The sequence below is a fragment of the Rousettus aegyptiacus genome, unplaced genomic scaffold (assembly GCF_014176215.1).
Source record: "Rousettus aegyptiacus isolate mRouAeg1 unplaced genomic scaffold, mRouAeg1.p scaffold_m13_p_6, whole genome shotgun sequence".
NCBI lineage: Eukaryota > Metazoa > Chordata > Mammalia > Chiroptera > Pteropodidae > Rousettus > Rousettus aegyptiacus.
The window spans coordinates 15249833-15261614 of NW_023416309.1; the positions used below are offsets into that span (position 1 = coordinate 15249833).

The 11782-nt window shown below is 50.3% G+C and overlaps 1 protein-coding gene across 2 annotated transcripts in view; it reads right to left on the minus strand.

Annotated features, from left to right (window-relative positions):
- CDH23 (cadherin related 23) overlaps positions 1-4476 on the minus strand; it is a 344899-nt gene extending 340423 nt beyond the window's left edge. For both annotated transcript variants that reach the window (XM_016162284.2, XM_036223824.1), the window contains exon 1: positions 4410-4476. In XM_016162284.2, coding sequence (XP_016017770.2) covers positions 4410-4476 — 67 coding nt within the window. The remainder of the gene's footprint in view (positions 1-4409) is intronic.
- Positions 4477-11782: the final 7306 nt, after the last annotated feature.

Consider the following 11782-nt stretch of genomic DNA (forward strand, 5'->3'; position numbering starts at 1 on the left):
TGGATTTCTGTAGTGATAGGAGCATCTTTTCTTATTCATAAGGAGTCCCTTTTGACCATACCTGAATTCAAGCCAATGACGTCACTTAGGGTGAGGTCTCTAGAGAGGCTCAGGATGGGGCGGGTCACCAGAAAGGCCAGGGGAACACATGCAGGTGCTGAGGGGGTGGTGCACCTGGAGAGGGCACGAAAGCTCCTCATCCGCCCTCACCCCCATGCCTCGCTCTATGCATCTCTTCACTCTGGGAATCCTAAGGTATATTCTTTATACTAAACCAGTAATGGTGTTTGCCTAAGTCCTTCGAGTCGTTCTAGCTAAATGAAACTGAGGAAGGGTTTTGGGAACCCCCAATTTATAGCCAGTTGGTCAGAAGCACAGGTGGTCTGGGACTTGCAACTGGCCTCTGAAGTGGGTCAGTTTTGTTGGGCAGACCCTTAAACCTGTGGAATCTAACTTCAAGTAGTTAGTGTCAGAATTGAACTGTCAGACACCCTGTTGGTGTCTGGAAATTCTGAAAACCGGTTGCTGGTGTTGGAAAACACCCCAGAAGTAAGCAGGCGAGGGCACTTCTCCCTCAACCCTTGCCGACCAGGGTGAGCTGGTTCTTCTCACACGGGGCTGACACCGCGCAGCACTTGCCATAAGCAGCTCCTGCTGGGTTGTCCAGGGGCCCTGAATGTGGGCGGGGGTGCAGCCCTCCCTTCCCTCATCTCTGCTGACCTGGGGCTTCCTCAGATCTTGAGCCAGGCTCAAGAACACCGAGGCCAGCTCCCAGAGGGCGTGAAGGCTGGAGTCAAGGGGGCACTTCCCCTCCTGCCCGAAATGCTTATTGGTGGGAACTGGTCAGAACTAGTGGCATCTTTTCCTTCTCTCCTTAATCTGGTCAGGCAGCGAGGATGATGGCATTTCTGGTTTCTTAAACTTTCTGGGCTCTCACTTCCTGGCCAGGACTACTGGTCCTTCTGCCTTCACTTGCCAACTTCCTATTACTTCTTCAAGTTTCATCTTAGATGTCCCCTTTTCCAGGAAGCCCTCCCTGACCACCTCAACTATGTGTATATACCCACACATACCCACTCACCCTCTTCTATCAGGAATTCGCAGCCTCTCACATGTACCAAAGCCTCAAAAAGAGGCTGGCAGTCAAGGGTCTCACCTTCGTTTGGAAACTACCTCCCTGTGTCTCTTTCCCATGCCTCAATTTTACTCATGTGTAAAAGAGCAATAATAATAGGACTTACATCGTGCCTGTCCTAAGGATTAAATGAGATTACATACATAAAGCGCTTAGCGTCGTGCCTGGGTACACAGCAAGCACTTGATAAATGGTAGCTATTATTAATATTGGTATTAATAACGGTGCTGACTGCTCAGCCAGAGGGGAATGCCTTTTTCCCTGCTGGGGACCTCGGGCTGAGCCGAGACTCAGGGGGCCAAGAACTCAGCGGCAGGCTTGGGATGGTGGAGGAGGGAAATAAGCAGGAAAAGAACCGCCTGCAGCAGCACTGTTCGTTTTTAAATTTCATTTTCCAGGACCTGCCAATAATCAGCTGCTGAGAGCTCTGCACGGGCAGCTGGGCAGAACATCGGGGATGCGCATCGCCTGCCACATACCAAGCAGGACCGACGTTGTCGGAACAGGCCTGCCGCCCTCGGAGGCCCAGTGGATGGCCTTGGGCGGCCAGTGTGGCACTTGGGGACTGGGAGGGGGCTGACAGGAGGGGGTGTAAAAAGGAGTGTGCTAGGTAACTTGTTTTTTTAAAAACCACTTTTAAGGCATGTAGGATGTATTCTCTGGAGACAAAATCACTGCCTTGGGAGCTCTGAAGCCTCCAGTGAAGCAGGAATGTGAGTGGATGTACATGCTGATGCCAGGGAGGGAAGCTGGGCAGCCCCACATGAGGGGACCCTCACACTCGGTGCCGGGAGACGCCTCTACGACCTAGCAGGATGCTCACTGGCCAGGCCAGACAAGGAGGGGGCAAGGTAGGCCGGCTTAGGCCTTTGCCACTTGCCCTCCCGACAAGCCCACAAGTGAGGAACGAGAAATGCCAGGGAGTGTATTGAAGCCAGAGAACAAAAGAGTAGGAAGTTTTGGCAGAGAGAAGATGACAGGCTGACAAGGGAGGTTGACATTTAGGGGTAACTTGTCCCTAAGCCTGACCCATCTCTGGCTGCAAGGGATGGGAGAGGAAATCAGCAGGGGTAGTGAGTCAGCTAGAAACAAAGTGGGGAGAGGCAGTGTGGTCTGGGAGACAAGGCGAGGGCTCAGGATCAGTGGCAGGTGTTGAAAGGACACAGTGGGAAGATGGTACCCTTCAGTCCCTAAGGTCAGCCACCGGCCCAGCTTGCCAAAAAACAACATTGGCTCTCTCAGATGGGGACTGGGAAGAGGGGCTGTGCCTAGAATGAGAGAGGGAGGAACCCTCGCACACACAGGCAAAGCAGGCTAGCCTACAGGCAGACTGGTTTTGCCACAGAATTGCTGAGTGGCCTCGGGCAACTTACTTAACTTCTCTGTTTTCTGTTCACCACTTTGTTCCCCTCAGAGAAAGATACAGCTGATAATAAAAGAGCTAACATTTATTTAGCACCTTATATGTGCCAGCCATTATTCCAAGTGCTTGAAATACATATTAACTCGTCTGATCATTTTGACTATGGGAGGAGCAAAGTCCTATTGTCCTTCCTATTTTAGAGAGAATGAATTTGAAGTACAGAGAAGCTGAGAATCTTGTCCAAGGGAACCCCTTAGAGAAGTGAGGTGGGAACCCAAGCGTCCTGGGTCTATGCTGCTCCTTCCTGCCCACTTTGGATACATCTGGAGAGCTCAACGGGCACTGCCACCTCTACTGAAGAAGGCAGGCAAGCACTTAGCACCTGTTTTATTTTTACATATGTATTTCTTTTAAATGGGGGGGAGGACATCAGTGTCCAAGGTCACAGAGTGCCTGAGGAAGCTGAGGAAAGTGCCCTGACTGCCACTGTCCAGCAAACCCAGAGGGTCCGAGTTGGTCTCAGGTGCTCCCCACTCAGGCCTCCTTGAAGGGAGCGTGTATAGTGACAAAAGCCCCGTGGAGGATCAGAGACCTGAATCAAGGCCCAGATGGGCCCTGCTGTGAATGACCTTGGCCCATCTAGTTCTCCAGGCATCAGTTTCTCCTCTACCAAGTGGGCCAAGAATCGAGAGAGGGTCTGAGAGCCCTTCTGGCTCTGCCCCTGAGAGTCATTGTGACCATGCCAGAATCTTGGACTCCCTGGATGGGAGTAAGCTCTCCATCACAGGGACATCCCAGCAGAGAACCCTCCAAACATGGAGACCAGGAGAGGGGACCTTCAAGGGACTCCCAGGCAGCAGGATGCCAGCATCACTCCAACAAGCACAAGGCTGTGACTTCCTCTAGAGGCTCCCCAGGTCCCTGGAGTGGGAGAAAGAGCTGGCCCCGCTCAGGAATGTGTTTGCCTGTGTGTCGCCAAGCACACCATGCCCACGGCTCTTCCCCAGGGACGCCCCGGCCCCAGGGAACGCAGTACCAGCTGTGACTGCTGTCCTGGCCTTCAGCTCAGACCGAAGCTGCTTTGCTCCTGCTGTCCAGGAGAGGCGCACGCCCAGGCCTTTCCTGGTCTCTGCTGTGGCACTAGAGCTGGCACTGACGAGGATGCCGTGAGGACCAGGGAAAGGAGGGTTAGTCCTCCCTGCAGAGAGAAAAGGCTCCTCACTGCCACACCTTTGCTCAGGCTGTTCCCTCCTGCAGGGTCCCCTTCTTCCAACTTTCCTACTTAAAACTACCTTTCAGTCTTCAAAGCCCAGATTAAATGTCTCCCTTCTGGCTGGTTGTCTCCTGTCTCTGCAGGTCCGATTAATCTTTCCTTCTGATGGGCTTCTCTGGAGATATGTTTATCCTTTATTACTATTTTCTTTACCCTGTATCAGAGTAAATTCTAGCTGTGTTTTTCTCGCCTGCTAGATTCTCAACTCCTTAAAAATGAGTCATTTCTTCCACTCACCCCAGAGTTGGGCACAGGAGACACACACAGTAGGTGCTCAAAAGACAGCTACAAAACTGAACAGAACTTTGGCCAGTCTTGCATCTGGGAAGAACAATGGTTCATGACCACAGATGCCTCCTTCCCTTAGAGCTCAGGTATTTCTCAAGGCTCCTCCCACCCCTTCCCAGGGCCCAGGCCCGGGGGACGGGTATTTTCAGCCCTGTGAGTGCTGCAGAAGCAACCGAAGCCCAGAGAGGAAAGTGTGTACCCAGTTACACAGCAAGGTAGGGTCTCCAGAGTCCTGGAGCAGTCCCCTCCCAACTCCTGCCCCAGAGTACAAACCCCAATGGACAGCTGGCCCACATACCCTCCAGCCCTTGGCCTCCTATGCTGGCTGTGGAGAAGAGGGTTGAACTTACCCCAGCATCCAGAGATCAGCACAAATAGCCAGATCACATGGCAGCTGGTGGTGACGTGGCACCTCATGGCTCCTGGGGATATAAAGAAGAAGAAAGTGAGACGAACCCTCTTATTGGTGGGAAGCCTGCTCTTTAAGGCCCTCCAGCACCTCCCCACCCCTGTAGCTTCAGGGAGAAGGGATAAGAGGGAGGCAACTCAAATGAAGGAAAAAGGCAGGGACATGGGGAAGAAGAGAGGTTTTATATCATTGACTTTATCATCGTCCAGTCCTGGTATAACACAGCAGCCTAAGGGTAACTTTGCAGGGGCCAGCTGCTCAGCCCCACAGGGAAAGCTCAGCAGCAGACACAAGTATGGGATTACAACACATTCTGAACTCAGTGGGTGGTAGGAGGGGCTGCTACCTCCATCCTCCAGGATGCATTACCTGTGAGTAACGGAGCCTGATTAATCTGGGGACAGGGTTAGTCTAAGTGCCTGACAAAGATGTTTTATCCTGTTTTTTTTTTTTTTTTAACATCCACCATATTATCCCAAAACATTATTAGCTATGAAAGGAGGCAGCAAGTCACAGTATCCAAAAAGGCACAGAGAGGAGAGCTGACTTGCTCAGGAGCCCACAGCAAGTCTGTAGAAAGCTGGAGCTGAAATTTTAGAGGCTCATAGCAAAGTTCCAGAGAGATCTGGGGCCCAGCTACCAGTGGATTAGCAAGGCAAGATCCCAACTCTAAGGGTTGTAGGGAGGGTGGGCTGCTCACTCCCATCCTGGAGGTCACGTACCTGGCCCTATTACAGCAGGGCCGTGGTCCTCTGGCTCCTCCTTACCCCTGCAGTGGCGGGCCTCCCTGAAGACAAGGTGACACTAGGAGGGGCCCATGCTCCTTAGCTGGACTCTGCCTCCCACTGAACTGTCAGCCCTATTGGTGCAGGTGCACAGCCCACTCACCTCCATATCCCTACAGGACCTAGCAAGGGCCTGCAAAGCATCCTGCAGTGAGCACTACTGCGTACCTTGCCTGGGTGGTACTATCTTCCTTGGTTCACAGGTAGGGTCTGGAGGCTGAGAGCCATTGAACAATTTGCTTGGAGAAACCAAGCGTGTGTAGGGGGTTCAGTATCTGTATTCAAGCTGACACCCTCATCAATAAGTGATCAGGAAAGACATGGAGAGGTAAAGGGAACTAAAGAAAAGGATGTTTTGGAGATTCTTCCGCATCTCTGAAAGATGTAGGGATGAGAGATTCGGAAAAGGCTAGGAGCTCAGATTCCTTACTCCATACCCGGAGCAGTCTCTCTTTCTCAGCCCTGTGCCTCGAGTGGACAATGCAGTGACCCCATCAGGTGGCTCCTGACCCACACAACACGCAACGGCCCATGGCACCCTTCCGTTTTCCTTCTAATATTGTACTTAAAATGTCCTAATTACTAGGTACGAAACAGTCATTTGAATAATAAAAGAGTCTAAGATATACTTAGGTAAAGACAAATGCTCCCATCATATCTTTGCTTTCTACCCATCTTCAGTTCCCAAATGTCAACAGCCTATCCCAGGGTGCAAACCGCACTGTCTGCAAGGGCTGAGCAGGGGTTGTAAATGAGGGAGACACCAAGTAGGGGGGGATGGTGGCCATTCTGAGGCCACATGCTATCTAAAAGTGGCAGCTGCTGATGTGTTTCAACCAGGAACGAATGTGGGCCCAGTGTGACTAGAACTTCTGATTTTTCTCAATGAAAAGCTGGAGTTTTGGCTTTTGATGTAAATTCTGTTTTTAAATGTTGGCAAATAATTCAGTTTTTGTGAGCCAAACGTGACCAGCCTGATGGCCAGAGCAGCAGGTGGGGCCTTGCATGCTTCCTACCAGGCCTTTCCCTGCACCAGGCAAGCACATTCACATTACACACACGCATGGAGCCGTACAGCTGCTGCTTAGCTTTAGAATAATGGAGCAACACTCTGCACAACAGCAACTTGCTTTTCCCATGTCATAATATTTCACGGATAACCCTCCACATCAACACTGTTATAGCTACCTCCTTCTTTTTTAAGAGCTAAATAATAGTTCATAGTATGGATATAGCATATTAGAGACAAATATCCCCTGCTATTGGGCATTTGGGTGTTTTCAGGTTCCTGCCACCACAGGCAACACCACAATGGACATCTCCCTGCATGTAATTGTGTTGGAATTTTGATGGCTCTTGAACTTGGTTCTCCAACAGTGGGATTACTGGGTCGGTTAAATATAACAAAGAGCACGTATGTAAACCTTTAATTGACACTGCCATATCACCATCTGGAAAGGTGCTGATAGTTCTTACTCCCTCCAGCAGACTATGAGAGGGCCTCTGTGCCCACCTGGAATTGAGCCCTCTTTTAAATGGCTGTCAATCTGACGCATGAAAAATGGTACAGCATTGTGGCTTTAATTTGCATTTTCCTAACTACTAGTGATGTTTAGTGTGATGCCTTTTTCTAAGTGTGCAAACCACTTTCCATCTGTTATCTACGTTATCCTACCACATCCTACAAAGAACCTAGCCAGCATCGCTAGCATTATCACTGATTTACAAGTGGAGAAACTGAGGCATAGAGCAATTAAGTGACAATCTGACATCTCATAGTGATTGAGTATCTTTTAAAAAAAATCTCAGCCCTCTGCCTTTCTAAACCAGATGTTATGAGAATTGAACATCTGCTAAGAACATCAGCCACAAATAGCTGGGGAGTGCACTCTGTTCTACTAGGTATTACAGGGAGTTTGCAGTAGAAGGAAGGAAGGAAGGAAAAGGAAACACTTATTAGAAAATTCCCACGGGCCAGGGGTTGTCACAGGTATTATTTATATTCAATCCTCCAAAATCCCTCCATGACGTAGGTATTATTGTGTCCACTTTACACATGAGGGAATCAAGGCTCAGAGAGGTCACTCTAGGATTAGAACTTAGTCCCATACTATTTCCATCACATTATTCCGCTGTCTCCCCCACCCCAGCCACCCTGTTTACTAATCTATAAAAGGGAAAGGCACAGCTCCTCCTTCAAGGAACACAATACTCATACTCAACACAATTCACACAGGATGAAGTAAGCACATGCATACAACACACATACGTGCATTACGCATCTCTTTTTCCACAATGCTGGTGCAGGTTCTGATACTAAGAGACACACTAGGCCTCTAACCTTTCTCTTTAAATGTCTGTTCGTCTTCTCTCCCTATAGATGATCACACTGCTTCGGTGCCCCCTATCTGTCATCAAGGACAGCCAAACAGTCCTAACTTTGCAGGGCCCACCTCCAGAACATCCAGAAGCAGAGACAACCTTTAGTCCATCCTGACTCTGCATCTTCACCTTGGGACAAGGTGGCACAGGCTTTAAAGGCTGAAGCGAAATAGTCGGGCCACATGGGTCCATCCTGCTGCTGGGTTTTCTTGAGGTACCAGATCTTGTTCTTCATCTGGCTCCTTTGGCTATGGGGAAGGAAGGAAGCTCCAGAAAGAGCAGAGGCTAATGACAATGGCAAGAGGAATCTGAGCCCCACCTCCAGCCAGCATTGTGATAGATCTGCCTGTGGCTGCTGGCATTCCCTTGGCACTGGTGACATGGGTCCCCTAGGAGAGCCTGGCCTCGCTCTGCCCTGTGCAACAGCTATTCCCCCAGCCTCCTGGCCTTCCCCACTTCCTGCCCAGCAGACCTACATGGGCTCCTTCATTATGTGAGGCTGCACCACCCTCAGGTTGGGGCCTGAGCTCCCATCAATTCTATATGTCCCCACTGGACCAGGAAACACAGATATACATCCTTCGATGCTGAGTTTCCTACCTGGGCCTGGGACTAGTGGCAGAAGCCTGCCCCAGAGGTATGAGCAGGGTCATAGCCAGCTGCCCTCAAATCTTTCAGGGGCCTAACTTAGTGCCCATTCTTGAAGGAAGCCTTCTAGAAATATCTCAAACATACCCACTGTCAACGAGATAGAGCCAGACTCAGAAGCTCTCAGGCTGCCAATTCTTAATATCCTTCTGCATGCCAGGCCCTGTGCCAGACACTGTGGGAGGATACAGGGTCACAAAAAATGGCTGGAATTGTGTGCTATGCACCAAATAAGTGATATAGACTGTCACTGTCCAGGGCCATCAGAAGAGAGGTGCAGTGCCTTCCAGAGGGGGTGAGATATGAGATGTACAGATTTCAAGGAATCACAATACCAACATTTACTGAGCACATACTATATACCAGCACTGTGATACACAGTGTGCTCTGCATGTTAGGGCTCAGAGAGGTTAAATAATTTGTTCAAGGTCACACAGCTACTAAGTGGTCAAGTCTGGATTTGAACGCTGTTCTGAAGGCTGTCAAAGATCAGTCTCCCAGTCTCAGTCCTAACCCTTGCTGAACTCAGATCTGCCCCAAGGCAGGGCCTAGGCCAAGGAGGCCCTTGGCAGGACCCTGCCTCTACTCCGAGGCCAATGGGCAGAACTGGGTGAGGATTACAAAGCGCCTCAGAACCACAGTGTGCCGGCAGGGAGGCCAATCCGCATGTGCCAAGAAGGCATGAGGCTTGGGATGGCAGGTGGGCTCCTGTTTAGTCTGCCATTCCAAGCTGTTGGCATCTCATAGACACTGGCTCTGTACCAGTTCCAAGAAGACAATGCATGCAATACCAGAGGTGACCAAGTCCTCTACTTCCTCGCCCTTCACGCCTCTCTCTAGCACCATCCCTGAGAAGTTAACACCTTTGTCCTTGGTGGGAGCAAACTACAAAATGTCTCAAATTCAGGGCAGCAACCCCACCCATACTGGCCTCCATCTTCTCCTGTCATCAACCCATAAAGACCTGCTGCTCAGGCAGCTTGGGCTGCAGACTGACAGAGGCGGCTCTGGGGGGTGGCATATTTACAGCAAGCAGGGAGTCACTCCACATAGAAATCAACTCCCAATTCAAATCAAAGCCTCCACTTATACCCCAGAGAACTGGTGAGCTGCAGGGGGAGGCTTCTGAGCCAGATCTGGCCGCACAGCACACATCTACCCTGACAGTACCTGCTGTGTGCCAGGTATTGTGCCAGACACCAGAGCACAGAAAAGAACCCTGCTGTGGAGGAGCTGATACTCCCAGGAAAAACCAACACAGACAGTGTGGGTGAGCGAGTTCTACAGTGTTCACGATGATAAGTGCTAAGGAAAGAGGAAAGGAGTAGGGCAGGGAGGTTTGAGTATCACTGAAGGTGATATATGAACGAACACTTGTAGGAGCAGGAGAGTGAGCCATGTGGATATCTGAGAGAAGCACCTTACAAGCAGCAGGAACAGCCTGTGCGAACGCCCTGAGGCAAGAGTGTGCTAGCTTGCTTGAGGAACAGGAAGAAGGCCAGTATGGTTGGAACGGTGAGATGAGTTGCAGGAGATGAGGCCAGAGAGACAGCAGGCCCATGATGACCACCTGTAAACCACTGATGTCAGTAAACGGGGAGTCAAGGTCTCCAGACAGCCAAGAATGACATGAATGAGTCAAGTTTTAAAGAAGCTCCCTGGTTGCTATGTTGAGTACTCACTGTAGGGGGCAAGGACAGAAGCAGGTAGACAGGTGTGGAAGCTACGGCAGTGATAAAGGTTGGAGATGGCTGGGAGCTGTAGTTGGGGACATGGGATCTGGCAGATTCTGGGCACATTTCACGGTAGAGCTCTGAGAGTTTCCTGTTGAAGAGGATGTGGCTGCGCTAGAAAGAATCAAGCCTGAAGATTTTGGCCTAAGCACCTGAAAGAATGGAATTACCATTAACCAGGACAGGAGCCTGAGGGGCAAGGTCAGAAGTTCAGTTTGGAACCTGGAAACTTGGTCATAGCTATTGACAACCAAGTACCCTAAACTAGACTTCAGGCCTGAGGTGGAGCTGGAGATGTAAATGTGGGAGTCATTGGCAAATAGGAGGTACTTAAAGCCACAAGAGGGACAAGATTCCCAAGGTTCCCACACCCTGAAGTTGATGTAACTCGGCTGAGAATCAATCAATATTTGAAATTCATAAGAAGAGTCTGAAAATGTGTACACCTTTGTGGCCCATCGATTCCACTTCCAGAATGTTAGCTGTGGAAATCATCACATCTGTGCATGGACACTAAGCCACAGAAGTATTGACTGCTGCATTATTTCTGATATTGGAACAGACCAAACACCCAACGGGGGACCACTTCATTGTAGGACATCCACAGGAAGCAAGCAGAGGCTCATATACAGATGTGCATGTGTGTGAATCAAAGGTGGGGTGGGGTACACATCCAGGACTATTATGTGAAACAGTAATTTTATCTGAGTGGTGTGGTTATGGCTGATTTTATCTTCTACATACTTTCTGCATTTTCTACATTTTCTATAATAAACACCCAATGTTTTTACAATCAGAGGCCCAGCTTATACCCATCCTACCAAAACACCGCCAGCAGCCTGTGAACAGACAGACAACTTTGACTAGAAAGTTCTTGCGTATATTCTGCTGAGCCTCCCTGAAGCCCACAGTATCATATCTAAAAACCAGAGGAACTGAGAGGGTTCTCAATAGCCTTCTGGCTAATCACGTACCCCGCTGCTGCAATTCAGACCTTTAGGGTCAGGGAGCTCCCTCCATCCCAAGCAGTGGGTCCCAGCTTGGAGGCCTTGCCTCTCTGTCCTGCCAGCCCAGCCATGCTACCTCCCCACACTGGGAGCTGGGGGTCTGACTGTGCTATTATCAGGAAAACTTCCCCATGTTCTACCTATGGGGATCCACGAACAGAATGATGGGCGAGAACTAAGGCCTTGGAGACAAGGTTCAGGTCTGGTGCTCTCCTTTCCTGGGTGAGGACTAACAGTTTAAAAGAACAGTGTGTGCCCAAATGGTCACACACACAAACTGGGCTCTGTGAGCCCCTGCAGGAGATGTGCCCACAGATGCCCACTGCTCAGCTAGGTCCCCCAGCCCTACTACCTTCAAGGGCCCCTCCTTCTGGTCCCTACTCCTTTTTCCAGGCTGGAGGAGGCCAGATTCCTTGCAAAGCTTCTCTTGATCTGTAGAAATTTGACCAAATGCTTCTGGACCAAACCCAACATGAAGCCCATTGCAGGCTGATTTCCTGGACAGAGTCTGGAAAGTATATTCCTTGTTGCTTCCAAAGCAAAGCACACTCCCCTCTTCTGGGAAGACAGCCCATTCTGGGTCCAACTCCTGGGGCGGGATCCTCATGGTCACCATCTCCCCCCACCTCTCCCTGCAGCCCAACTAGGAGGGACACGGGCAGAGGGGTATACTCCTGGTGAAAGGCAGTGTCTTTTGTCCCAGCAAGAAAAGGACAGGAAGGAACAGAGCGAGAGGGTGGGGGAGGGAAAGGGCAGGAG